Source organism: Grampus griseus (genome assembly GCF_964374135.1).
Source record: "Grampus griseus genome assembly, chromosome: 9".
Taxonomy (NCBI): domain Eukaryota; kingdom Metazoa; phylum Chordata; class Mammalia; order Artiodactyla; family Delphinidae; genus Grampus; species Grampus griseus.
Genome location: NC_139003.1, coordinates 41,044,800 through 41,059,627, shown reverse-complemented (window position 1 = coordinate 41,059,627; position 14,828 = coordinate 41,044,800). Strand labels below are relative to the sequence as shown.

The 14,828-nt window shown below is 36.3% G+C and overlaps 1 protein-coding gene across 2 annotated transcripts in view; it reads right to left on the bottom strand.

The window, feature by feature from the left end:
* Positions 1-14,828, bottom strand: part of MATCAP2 (microtubule associated tyrosine carboxypeptidase 2) — a gene marked incomplete at both ends in the record, with an annotated part of 89,111 nt that overhangs the window by 32,684 nt on the left and 41,599 nt on the right. For both annotated transcript variants that reach the window (XM_082661444.1, XM_082661445.1), the window contains 3 exons: positions 5,209-5,514; positions 6,064-6,196; positions 6,878-7,021. In XM_082661444.1, coding sequence (XP_082517570.1) covers positions 5,209-5,514; positions 6,064-6,196; positions 6,878-7,021 — 583 coding nt within the window. The remainder of the gene's footprint in view (positions 1-5,208; positions 5,515-6,063; positions 6,197-6,877; positions 7,022-14,828) is intronic.

The following is a 14,828-nucleotide window of genomic DNA, read 5'->3' as shown; positions in this document are numbered from 1 at the left end:
TCCCAACAGGAAACTTGCTCAAGCCTCTTAGATAGCCTCATCCACCAGAAGGCAGACGGCAGAAGCAAGAACTACAATCCTGCAGCCTGTGGAACAAAAAACACATTCACAGAAAGATATACAAGATGAAAATGCAGAGGGTTATGTACCAGATGAAGGAACAAGATAAAACCCCAGAAAAACAACTAAATGAAGTGGAGATAGACAACCTTCCAGAAAAAGTATTGAGAATAATGATAGTGAAGATGATTCAGGACCTCGGAAAAAGAATGGAGGCAAAGATCGAGATGATGCAAGAAACGTTTAACAAAGACCTAGAAGAATTAAAGAACAAACACCTAGAAGAATTAAAGAACAAACAAACAGAGATGAACAATACAATAACTGAAATGAAAAATACACTAGAAGGAATCAATAGCAGAATAACTGAGGCAGAAGAACAAATAAGTGACCTGGAAGACAGAATGGTGGAATTCACTGCTGTGGAAGAGAATAAAGAAAAAAGAATGAAAAGAAATGAAGACAGCCTAAGAGACCTCTGGGACAACATTAAATGCAACAACATTCACATTATAGGGTCCCAGAAGAAGGAGAGAGAGAGAAAGGACCTGAGGAAATATTTGAAGAGATTATAGTCAAAAACTTCCTTAATATGGGAAAGGACATAGCTACCTAAACCCAGGAAGTGCAGACAGTCCCATACAGGATAAACCAAAGGAGAAACACACCGAGACACATAGTAATCAAACTGGAAAAAATTAAAGACAAACAAAAATTACTGAAAGCATCAAGGGAAAAAAGACAAATAATATACAAGGGAACTCCCATAAGGTTAACAGCTGATTTCTCAGCAGAAACTCTACAAACCAGAAGGGAGTGGCACGATATATTTAAAGTGACGAAAGGAAAGAACCTACAACCAAGGTTACTCTAACCGGCAAGGATCTCATTCAGATTCGATGGAGAAATCAAAAGCTTTACAGACAAGCAAAAGCTAAGAGAATTCAGCACCACCAAACCAGCTCTACAACAAATGCTAAAGGAACTTCTCTAAGTGGGAAACACAAAAGAAGTAAAGGACCTACAATAACAAACACAAAACAATTAAGAAAATGGTAATAGGAACATACATATCGATAATTACCTTAAATGTGAATGGATTAAATGCTCCAACCAAAAGACACAAACTCGCTGAATGGATACAAAAACAATTCCCATTTATATGCTGTCTCCAAGAGACCCACTTCATACCTAGGGACACATACAGGCTTAAAGTGAGGGGATGGAAAAAGATATTCCCTGCAAATGGAAATCAAAACAAAGCTGGAGTAGCAATACTCATACCAGATAAAATAGACTTTAAAATGAAGAATGTTACAAGAGACAAGGAAGGACACTATATAATGATCAAGGGATCAATCCAAGAAGAAGCTATAACAATTATAAACATATATGCACCCAACATAGGAGCACCTCAATACATAAGGCAACTGCTAACAGCTATAGAAGAGGAAATTGACAGTAACACAATAATAGTGGGGGACTTTAACACCTCACTTACACCAATGGACAAATCATCCAAACAGAAAATTAATAAGGAAACACAAGCTTTAAATGACACAACAGAATAGATAGATTTAATTGATTTTTATAGGACATTCCATCCAAAATCAGCAGATTACACATTCTTCTCAAGTGCGCACAGAACATCGTCCAGGATAGATCACATCTTGGGTCACAAATCAAGCCTCAGTAAATTTAAGAAAACTGAAATCATATAAAGTATCTTTTCTGACCACAACGCTATGAGATTAGAAATCAATTATAGGGAAAAAAACATAAACAATACAAAAACATGGAGGCTAAACAATACGTTACTAAATAACCAAGAGATTACTGAAGAAATCTAAGAGGAAATCAAAAAGTACCTAGAGACAAATGACAATGAAAGCACGACGATCCAAAACCTATGGGATGAAGCAAAAGCAGTTGTAAGAGGGAAGTTTATAGCAATACAAGCCTACCTCAAGAAACAAGAAAAGTCTCAAATAAACAATCTAACCTTACACCTAAAGGAACTGGAGAAAGAAGAACAAACAAAACCCAAAGTTAGTAGAAGGAAAGAAATCATAATGATCAGAGCAGAAATATATGAAATAGAAACAAAGAAAACAATAGCAAAGATCAATAAAACTAAAAGCTGCTTCTTTGAGAAGATAAACAAAATTGATAAACCATTAGTCAGGCTCATCAAGAAAAAAAGGAAGAGGACTCAAATCAATAGATTTAGAAGTGAAAAAGAAGAAGTAACAACTGACACTGCAGAAATACAAAGGATCTTGAGAGATTACTACAAGCAACTCTATGCCAATAAAATGGACACCCTGGACGAAATGGACAAATCCTTAGAAAAGCACAACCTTCCGAGACTGAACCAGGAAGAAACAGAAAATATAAACAGACCAGTCACAAGCACTGAAATTGAGACTGTGATTAAAAATCTTCCAACAAACAAAAACCCAGGACCAGATGGCTTCACAGGCGAATTCTATCAAACATTTAGAGAAGAGCTAACACCCGTCCTTTTCAAACTCTTCCAAAATATAGCAGAGGAACACTCCCAAACTCATTGTATGAGGCCACCATCACCCTGATACCAAAACCAGACAAAGATGTCACAAAGAAAGAAAACTACAGACCAATATCACTGATGAACACAGATGCAAAAATCCTCAACAAAATACTAGCAAACAGAACCCAACAACACATTAAAAGGATCATACACCATGATCAAGTGGAATTTATGCCAGGGATGCAAGGATTCGTCAATATACGCAAAATCAATGTGATACACCATATTAACAAATTGAAGAATAAAAACCATATGATCATCTTGATAGATACAGAAAAAGCTTTTGACAAAATTCAACATCCATTTATAAAAACTCTCCAGAAAGTGGGCAGAGAGGGAACCTACCTCAATCAACATAATAAAGGCCATATATGACCAACCCACAGCCAACATCATTCTCAATGGTGAAAAACTGAAAGCACTTCCTCTAAGATCAGGAACAAGACAAGGATGTCCACTCTCACCACTAGTATTCAACACAGTTTTGGAAGTCCTAGCCACGGCAATCAGAGAAGAAAAAGAAATAAAAGGAATACAAATTGGAAAAGAAGAAGTAAAGCTGTCACTGTTTGCAGATGACATGATACTATACATAGAGAATCCTAAAGATACCACCAGAAAACTACTAGAGCTAATCAATGAATCTGGTAAAGTTGCAGGATACAAAATTAATGCACAGAAATCTCTTGCATTCCTATACACTATGATGAAAAATCTGAAAGAGAAATTAAGAAAACACTCCTGTTTACCACTGCAACAAAAAGAATAAAATTCCTAGGAATAAACCTACCTAAGGAGACAAAAGACCCGTATGCAGAAAACTGTAAGACACTGATGAAAGAAATTAAAGATGATACAAACAGATGGAGAGATATATCATACTCTTGGATTGGAGAATCAACATTGTGAAAATGACTATACTACCCAAAACAATCTACAGATTCAATTAAATCCCTATCAGACTACCAATGGCATTTTTCACAGAACTAGAACAAAAAATTTCACAATTTGTATGGAAACACAAAAGACCCCAAATAGCCAAAGCAATCTTGAGAAAGAAAAATGGAGCTGGAGGAATCAGGCTCCCAGACTTCAGACTATACTACAAAGCTACAGTAATCAAGATAGTGTGGTACTGGCACAAAAACAGAAATATAGATTAATAGAATAGCATAGAAAGCCCAGAGATAAACACACACACATATGGTCAACTAACCTATGACAAAGGAGGCAAGGATATACAATGGAGAAAAGACAGTCTCTTCAATAAGTGGTGTTGGGAAAACTGGACAGCTACATGTAAAAGAATGAAATCAGAACACTCCCTAACACCATACACAAAAATAAACTCATAATGGATTAGAGACCTAAATGTAAGACCGGACACTACAAAACTCTTAGAGGAAAACATAGGAAGAACACTCTTTGACATAAATCACAGCAAGATCTTTTTTGATCCACCTCCTAGGGTAATGGAAATCAAAACAAAAATAAACAAATTGGACCTAATGAAACTTCAAAGCAGTTGCACAGCAAAGGAAACCATAAACAAGATAAAAAGACAACCCTCACAATGGGAGAAAATATTTGCAAATGAAGCAACTGACAAAGGATTAATCTCCAAAATTTACAAGCAGCTCATGCAGCTCAATGTTAAAAAAACAAACAACCCAATCCAAAAATGGGCGGAAGACCTAAATAGACATTTCTCCAAAGAAGACATTCAGATGGCAAAGAAGCACATCAAAAGCTGCTCAAGATCACTAATTATTAGAGAAAATGCAAATCAAAACTACAATGAGGTATCACCTCACACCAGTTAGAATGGGCATCATCAGAAAATCTACAAACAACATATGCTGGAGAGGGTGTGGGGAAAAGGGAACCCTCTTGCACTGTTGGTGGGAATGTAAATTGATATAGCCACTATGGAGAACAGTATGGAAGTTCCTTAAAAAACTAAAAACAGAATTACCATATGACCCACCAATCACACTCCTGGGCATATACCCACAGAAAACTATAATTCAAAGACACTTGTACCCCAATTTTCATTGCAGCACTATTTACAATTCCCCGGTCATGGAAGCAACCTAAATGCCCATGAACAGACAAATGGATAAAGAAAATGTGGTACATATATAGAATGGAATATTACTCAGCCATAAAAAGGAATGAAATTGGGTCATTTGTAGAGACATGGATCAATCTAGAGACTGTCATACAGAGTGAAGTAAGAAAGAGAAAAACAAATATTGTATATTAACGCATATATGTGGAACTTAGAAAAATCGTAGAAACGAACCGGTCTGCAGGGCAGAAATTGAGAGACAGATGTAGAGAACAAACGTATGGACACCAAGGAGGGAAAGCGGCACGAGGGTGGTGGTGGTGGTGTGATGAATTGGGAGATTGGGATTGACATATATACATTAATATGTATAAAATGGATAACTAGTGAGAACCTGCTCTTTTAGGAAATAAAATTCTGCTGTTTTATAAAATAAAATTCAAAAATTCAAAAAAAAAGACAATTACCCAATAAATCAGAAAATCTACTGTCAAGGGACACACACCTGGTTGGGAGGTATCAGTCCATCCCCTCTTGGCTCGTACACAATAATCCCATCTTGTATTGGGGTCCTTGACAAACTTTCCAATGTCTTTGAATAATGCACAAAAAGACATGTGGCTGGCTCGATAAACAGTGTAGTAGAGGAGGGCAGCCCTCCATAAAAAGGGGTCTTTTCTAAACAGGACACTGTGAATACTTGCCAGTCCTTCCTCTGTGGGATTGTTTGGCTTTAGGTCATGTTTTTTACGGCCAGTCCAACTGTTCCATGGCTGTTGAAGGTTGTTAATACCTCGAAAATAATGTGTGCCTATGGAGAAGAAAAGGCACATGAAAAGTAAGAAATGCCATTCTTATTTTAATTCTTCTCCCAAAAAAGATTCTACCAACAGTTCTAAAACGAAATTGATGTGTACCTACAAATCAAAAGAAAGTAGAAAATGATCTGACACTAATGCCCTTTGCTTTGAAGGAGTACACAGCCTTCAGAAGGATTACATGTCTCATTAGAAGAGGTATAACTTTTACAGCAATTTATTTTCTTTTTAAGAGTCGAATTATAGACTTGATATTTGAAAAGAATCTTAGAGATCACTTAATTCAATTCCCTCAGTTGAAGATGGGGGAACTGAAATCCAGAGGAGTTAAATGACTCTCCAAGCTTAATACAGCTATACGGTACCCTAAAAAATCTAATTTGAAATGAGACATTAATATCTTAGCTTTAGTTCAAGTGACACCTAACAATTTCATTACTTTTTGCCAAATATTACTAAGAAAAAATGCATTATAAACAAACAAGTCCTTGAAGTAATTTCTGCTATTACAACTGAATAAATGGAGAAGGGTTGCCCCCTACCTATTTCATGCCTCAGCATTCCTTCCAGCCAATGCTCACGTGCAGTGCAAACATTGATGGTCAGTGTTGGACATCCATTTACTACTGTCATGGAAGCTCGGGAAAGCAGGTCCTCAGTGAGGTGAACTACAATCTAAAGAGCAAGAGTTAAAATACATATATATATAAAACACAAAACGTAGAAGGCAGGGGGTGAAAGTTTTCACAGAAAACAATGGACCCATAAATTAACACCTTTTTCTTTTGTTTACACCATCTTGAATCTCCCGGAAACCAAGAAGATGAAATGCAGACCCTTGGAATTTTGAGCCTTTGGGAATTCAAGAACATTTACTGGATTGAAAGAAAAGTAGACAGCTGTGCAGAGGAAGACACAGAGAACTGAAATTGTGCCTCTGCAGTGCTCTCAAATATAGTCCCCTGGGCTGGAATAATGCAAAGGAAGGTACAGGAGCCAGAGTCCTGGTCACTGCTGGGCCAAAGCTTATTTTGAGACTGAACACTAGGAACTGGACATTAATAAGAGAAGTCACTGTGCCAAACCTCTTCATTAATAATTTTCATAAGGCAATTCACATAATCCTACAAGCTATACAAAAATGGTAGTAAGAAAAACGGAAAAACAGAAAACAACTGAACATTAACAATTCAATGCAATAAAAACTTAGACTTATATTTAGTAAGAAATCTGGGTGACTTATTTAATGTGTAAAATAGTGTTGGGAAAACAAAACCTGCAGAAAAAACAAACATGTGGCAATGACTGAGAGTTAAAATGCTCAGTCAAATTGTCATGCTTACTCATGATTCATACCTCACCCATGCAGCCTTCTTTCATCATGTATTTCCTAACATGACTCCAGATTCGAGTTTTAGATAGCAGGCTACCACCGGTGGCCTGTTCAAATTTTTCATAGCTTCCATACTTTTGTAAAGTCAGTTCCATAATATTGATGGACTGTAAAAGAAACAGAGATAATGAAAGTAAACAGCCTTCTATTACTTCGACATGAGTAATGACCTAGTTATATTCTTATTTATCATGACCTGTTCTGTGCTTACCGATTTCCAAATCAAATTGCAGCTACGGTTAACATATTTTTCTAATCCTAAACAGCTTTCACTCATTTTCATATATTTTTACAAACACCTGTGTATGTACTTACTTCTTAACACGGGATGAAGGCTCAAGCACTACACAACTGTCAACATCTAACAGGCTGAGAAGCTAAGGCAGAGTTCTCAGTTTCTCTTGGCTTCTCTAAGACCATCTGGTGGTTTTTCAGGAGAACTCAGAAGGTATGTCTCCAGACTAATTACTAGAATATAATTACCATTTGGATAAAGAAAAAAATTCCCAATTTTTAAGCACACACAGAAGAATCAACCATTCTTTTGTGATGATCCTATAGAACCTGATGTTTTCCTGGGCTACTACTCTTTGGCAGAAACACATAATCTCAACATTACTAAAAACACCTTTATCTTTCATTCTTGGCAGGGTACTATCTAACTTTTCATTCTTCATAAATTTTCATATCAAAAGAATATGAAAGTTGAGATCTTTTTCTCTAAGCACAAATATACAAAAAGGAAGACTAAAAAAACTGGTAACAAATCACAGATCATCAGTATCTATGGGAAAGCCACAAAAAAATGAAAACATAAGGAAGGAAAATGCTATTCAAAGGTCTTTTGGGAGAAAGCTAGAAAATTCAAATGTATCTTATATGAATGGTGACAGAAGCTAGAAAATTCAGATACCTGATATTATATTAAGCCTATGCTTTCTATCTGTTGTCTGACTAGTAAAGAGATTAAAAGTACAAGCTCTAGAGTCAGACTACCTGAGCTGACATCCTGGCTCTGCCACCTTCTGGTTGTGTGACTCTGGGCAAGTCATTAAACTTGTTACCAAGCCTCCTCATTAGTAAATGGGGATAACAACAATAATGTCTACGGCATGGTTTTGTTGAGAAAATTTAGCCAAACTTTGTAAAGCACAGTGTCGGACATAAGTAGTCAATACATGTCAATTATTACATCATCATCATCAGTATGTTACCATTCTTTATAAATACCACTGTAGATGACATGCCCAACACAAAAACTACAGTAAAACTCATGTGCTACAAGTTATAAGTAAATATATATATCCCCACAGGAAAAATATATATTACTAATAAACTAGGAGTGAATCATAAAGTTATCATAACAAGAAATGGCTTCAACAAGTTTGCCTGGCTTGCGTTCCCAAAGTTGCTATTAAAAGCCGTGATATTCAAAATGTAGTCGAAAAGCCAGCAGCATTGGCACTGGCATTGTCCTGGAAGCTGGCTTCAAATTTGGAATTTTGCCTGCCTCCAAGCTACATGCATACTGAATCAGAATCTGCATTTTAACAAGATTCCCCAGGTGATTCACCTGCACAGTAGAAAGCCAGAAGGATCTCAGAGAATGGGAACACGGCAAATACCCCAGAGGCTAATTTATTTATATGACAACTAGAATAATTAAAAGAACAAGTTAGCACATAATTAAAAGCCCATTTAGCAGATTAGCTAAGGTATTTGCATACACCAGTCTAATGGTCACTAGTCATCAATATATCAGAGTTAGAAGAATCTGAGAAATTTTGCCTTAATTCCATAAGAGACAGAAGTGGTACCTTCTATACTGAACTTATAATTAGACCTAAAAAAAGTTAAAGAAATTTTTTATTATAACTTGTGCGTATAGGTTTTTAAAAGTATGTACTTAACTTAGGATAAAACTAGCTTTTCTAGCATATGCTTACTCAGTAGGAAAATGTGGTTATCTGGTTACTATTTATTATAACAGTCTAGAGACTTTAAAAAAATTTAAATACAGGTGACCCTTGTTATCATCAATAAATGGTACTTAGTAGAAGGCTATTAAGTATTCACACTCATAATAAGTATTCGTTCATATTCATAACAGGGAACAAAGATTTGATTGAAAATTTACCCTGAAAAAGTACCCTATAAGATTAAAAAAAATTACCTTGGCAGTTTAACAACACTGAGGCAACCTTTATACCTATCAACTAATTATTAAATAATCAAAGAACGAATAAAAATAGTGTGAGTTTTTTTGTGGAGGGGATGTAATTTTTCTGTCAAAATGATATGCAATAGCACATCATTTTCCATTGCGTGACTTACATGGCACCATCATGGCAGCAATCCTTCATGAGAGCTACGTGGATGTTCCCAAAAGCTTATCTTAATATGTCATGTACAGTCATTCTTCACTGAAGTACCCATCCTGTTGTCATCTCTAGATATTTTTCTTTATTAGTTTTTCAACTGGTCCAACCTAGACAAATTTGTCAGTGACCACACAGATCTCCAGTATCCTTCACTGACTTCCCAATCCATCTGCATTAAATAGACCCCAGCACAGAGAGAGAGACAGTGGTTGGATAGGTGAACAAATTCAAGTTTTAAGAGAGAAGTCAGGAATGTTCAGTGGTTACTTCATCAGTGAACATTTTTGTGTTACAACAATTTCTGCTTCCTTATGCAACCTCTTGCAGGCCACGAAAATTTTTACAAGTATGATCTCAATTTTGGGGGAAAAAAGGCAATAAGCAATTTTAAAAAGGCACAAGGAAGCCTGGAAGGGTATACCCAAAGGCTACATGATCTCATGCTCATGTTTGAGAAGGGATAGTGTGTTGCACTGATGTTTAATTATTTGCACTATACAGAAGTTTTCAAAATGGTTTACAATATGCAAAGGAAAAAGTCAGTTTTTCCAGCTTCACTGAGGTATGATTGACAAATAAAAATTGTATATGTTTAGGTTCTACAATCAGGTGTTTAAGGTGTACAATGCGATGACTTAATATGTGTATACACTATGAAATGATTACTACAATCAAGTTAATTTGCAAATCCATCACCTCATATAGTTACATTTTTTTAATGTGGTGGGAACATCTAAGATCTTAGCAAATTTCAAGTATACAATATACTATTATTACCTATAATCATCATGCTATATATTAGATACCCAGAACTTATTCAGTTTATAACTGAAAGTTGGTACCCTTTGACCCACATCTCCTTACAAGTTTTTGTTTGTTTTTTTACAGGAAAAAAGAGTCCACCCTCTCCCCCTAGAGCTCAGAGAATCATATCTGTATCACTTTAAGAATCAAGCTTTCACACACCTCCGCATGGTTAACACTTTTAAGAGGCAATAAATTTTACGTCAGATCGCTCTTCTCCATTAATGTCATCATTTAAGTTAATCAGAAAACTACATCTCCCAATATTACTTGGTGGGAGATTCAAACAAGCAGCAGCTGGATAATTTTTTTTTTTTTTTTTGCGGTATGCGGGCCTCTCACTGCTGTGGCCTCTCCCGTTGCGGAGCGCAGGCTCAACGGCGGGCCCAGCTGCTCCGCGGCATGTGGGATCCTCCCTGACCGGGGCACGAACCCGTGTCCCCTGCATCGGCAGGCGGACTCTCAACCACTGCGCCACCAGGGAAGCCCGCAGCTTGATAATTTTACACTAATCATCACTTTTTTTTTTGGCTGTGCCTTGCAGCTTGTGGGATCCTAGTTCCCTGACCAGGGCTTGAAGCCGGGCCCTTGGCAGTGAAAGCCCAGAGGCCCAACAACTGACCTCCAGGGAATTCCCCAATCATCACTTTCGATTTGCCATCCAGCATATCCCTTTCTTATCTTCAAATAAACCTTAACCAATTTAACTTCCAAAAACGTTCAAGTATTAAAAGAAAAAAAAATTCCATTTCAAGTTAACTTAACCCAATTTAAAACATAAATCACATATCCAGTTAAAGCTCTTTCCCCTCCCCTAAGCAGAGCCTGGCCTGAGGCCTAAAGAACCTTCACTGGGAAAAGAAGGCATAATCAGTGATTTGATTCCTTCTCATCTCTCCCCTATTTTCACAGCCTCTCTTTCCCTTCAGTATATTGACAGCTGGGAGGAAGGAACGAACAATTCCCATATAACTGGTTCAGCTGTGGTCCTCCTCCTTTGACTCTAATGCTGGGGCAGGCCTATTATAGCAGGTGCCTCCACTGCACAGCTTACTGAGTAGCCTCCTTCCCACAGGATCTATGCAAGAAGCTCCCCTGGAGTGGACAACTACCAAAACTATTCCTATGAAATTTAAAAGCACAAGAGGAATAACCTAAAGATTTAACTTAATCTAATTACTGTATACCCATTGCATGAAATGAAATATATGCAGTCAGTTAAAATAATGCTGACAAAAAAGAAACGCTGACAGCTTTTAACAGCATGAAAAAATATAGACATGTAAACAAAAGTATGCTAACTCAACCATCAACATTAGGCATGGAACAAGGAAAATACACTAAAATGTATTTTCCTTTTTTTTTTTCTTGAAGTATCATTGATTTACAATGTTGTGTCAGTTTCTGGTATACAGCAAAGTGATTCAGTTACACATACATATCTATTTTTTTTCAGATTCTTTTCCCTTATATGTTATTACAAAATATTAAGTATAGTTCCCTGTGCTATACAGTATGTCCTTGTTAGTTATCTATTTTATACACAGCAGGGAAAACGCACTAAAATGTTAAAAGTCGTGACCTAGAGGTGGTGGAATTATAATAATTAGTCTCTTCTCCATACTCTTCTAAGTTTCTGCACTAAACACATATTTCTTTTACAACTGGAAAATATAAAACTGTCTAAGTACCCTCTACTTTGGAATCTCCAGGCCTTTCTTTTCACTATCTAGTTACCTTCTCCCACTTGCCAGTTAGTCATTGATATCCCTTCTCCAGAGTATTTGTATTTAAAAAGGAAACACATGAAAATATTTAAAACTTCAAAAAATATCTTCTATGGTAGATTTTTAGGCAGAGCAGATTGCTGGTAGACAGAACTGAATTCCTGAGGTCTACTCGAGCAAGCAGCCACTTCCCTCATCCATGTGGAAATCTAGCCCCAATTCATCCATCAACATCAAATATATTCTCTGCTTCCTTCTATATCTAAGAATAACAAATATAAACAGTAAGCGATGCAACATAACAGTTTCGCTAATCAGTTTTAAAACTCCTGGAACCAGAACATCTTAATATATACCTATCCTACTGTCCAGGTCTTGGATCCCTAGTCTGCATGAATCTGACTTTGCACTTTTCCATTTTCCTAATTATCCAACTCCTCCATCACTATGTTAGAAAATCGTATAATATAATCTACTTTTGAGTTCCATAAGAACAAGTTATCAGGTGGGATAATGTTTCTTGCCGAAAATGGATTGAAACAGGCTACCAAACATACTTTTACCTTTTTAAAAACATTGGACCAAAAAGATTACATATTTTTGCTAAATTATGAATCAATATATTATCTCTGCTCACCAATCATTCCTAAATCCTTCCTTTTATAAGAGAATATTTTAAAGCTTTGTATATCTTACAGGCATCAAAACAAATTGATTTTCAGAGAACTCAAACCTGAAGCACAGAGGAAAGAAATGCAAAATGAGCAGTTGTTCAGTGTTAATGAAATGGTCTTATCTCTCTCCAGATCTCGATGTCATACATAATGCTACACAAAACAGAACATCAGCATTCTTCACAATGTTACTGCCAGCTCATGACTTTGAAGCATTCTTATTTTCTTCTATTAAAACAAGAGTAATCAAATTATTTTCAATAAATGGTGCTGGGACAACTGGATACAAATAAAAGAATAAAACTGGACCCCTACCACATATCATATACAAAAAATTAACTGAAAATGGATCAAAGACCTAAATGTAAGAGCTAAAGCTATAGAACTTGTAGAAGAAAGCAGAGGCATACATTTTCATGACCTTGGATTAGGCAGTGCTTTCCTAGATTGGTACACTAAAAGTACAAATAACAAAATAGATAAGTTGGATTTCATCCAAATTAAAAACTTTTATGCTTCAAAGGACACCATCAAGAAAGTGAAAAGACAACCCACAGAACAGGAGAAAATGTTTGCAAATTTCATACCTGAAAGCGACATATCTAAAATATATAGAGAACTCCAACTCAATAACAAGAACACAAATAATCCAATTAAAATATGGGCAAAAGATCCAAATAGCTTTCCAAAGAAGATATACAAATGGCCAATAAGCACATGAAAAGATGCTCAACATCATTAGTCATCAGAGAAATGCAAGTCAAAACCACGAGATACCACTTCATACCCACTAGGATGGCTATAAAAACAAGAGTTGACCAAAAAAAAAAAAAGAGTTGGTAACAATGTGGAGAAACTGGAACTCATATATGGCTGGTGGGAGTGTAAAATGATGCAGTCACTTTGGAAAAGAGTCTTCCTCAAAAGGTTAGACACAGAATTCCCATATGACCCACTACTATATGATCTATGATCTCCTACCATATGACCAACTACCACGTGATCTACTACTAGGTATATACCCAAGATACCTAAAAACATGTCCACACAAAAATCTGTACACAAATGTTCATAGCAGCATTGTTCATAATAGCCAAAAAGTGGAAACAACCCAAATGTCTATCAATTGGTGAATGGATAAATAAAATCTAAAATATACATACATGGAATATTATTCAACAATAAAAAGCACTGATACATGCTACTATATGGATTAATCTTGAAAACATGCTAAGTAAAAGAAGCTAGTCACAATGCACCACATATCATATGACTCCATTTATATGAAATGTCCAGAACAGAAAAATCCATAGAGAGGTGAAGTATCAATAGATTGATGGTTGTCTAGGGCTGGAACGGGGTGGGGCTGGTGGTGAGTCACTTGTAATGAATACAGGGTTTCCTTTTGGGGATGATGAAATTCCTCAAATCTGATAGCGGTAATGATTGCATAATCCTAAATATATTGACAAGCATTTAACTGTACACTTTAGATGGGTGAACTACATGGCATGTGAATTATATCCTCATAAAGCCATCATTTAAAAAAGCAATAGTAATCAAACAGCACAGTGTAATATTTAAACCACCAATTCAGAAAAGGAAAAATCTTGATATAAAACCTACAGCATTGTCTTGTATGATATAACAAACTTTCTGAAAAATCTCAACACTGTTTAGTAATCTACTTTTGGTTTACTTGCTGATTCTGTTTGCTGTTCAGCAATTTGGAAATCTGACCATCAATCACAAGCCGCTTCACAGTCATGTGCTAAAAACCTATTTCCCTTTTCAAATGCAGTTTTCACTCAATGAAAAACTATATACAATAGGGACACTAATACGATATGAGTCTGGGTGATACTGTGGAAAGACTAGAAGTCAAAAGATCTGGTTTTACGTTGGTGCCCTACCTTTTACTGACTGTGTGATCTTAGGTATGTCATTTTACCTTTCTCAGGTTTAGTTTCTTCAGTGGCAAAGTGGAGATGAAAATCTTTGTGCTACTTACCTCACAGGGTTGGTGTGAGGATGAAGACAGAGACAGAGAGAGAGAGTAAAAGACGACGGGCGGGGGGCGGGGAGAGAGAGAAAAAGAGAAACTATGAATGTGTTTTATAGTCTGTTTCCCAAATGACTGTATGTAGTATTTAAGGTAATTGATTTGACCTCTATTCAATCGCAACCCTCTCCTTCATTTCTCTCATTTTTAGTAAATTCTAATATCTAGAACTCTGACCCTCTTCACCCCCCAAATACTGAATAACCCCTAGATCACATAGTCCTTTTCTTTAAGCCAGTGTTTTCCAAACTGTTTTTTTTTGGAAA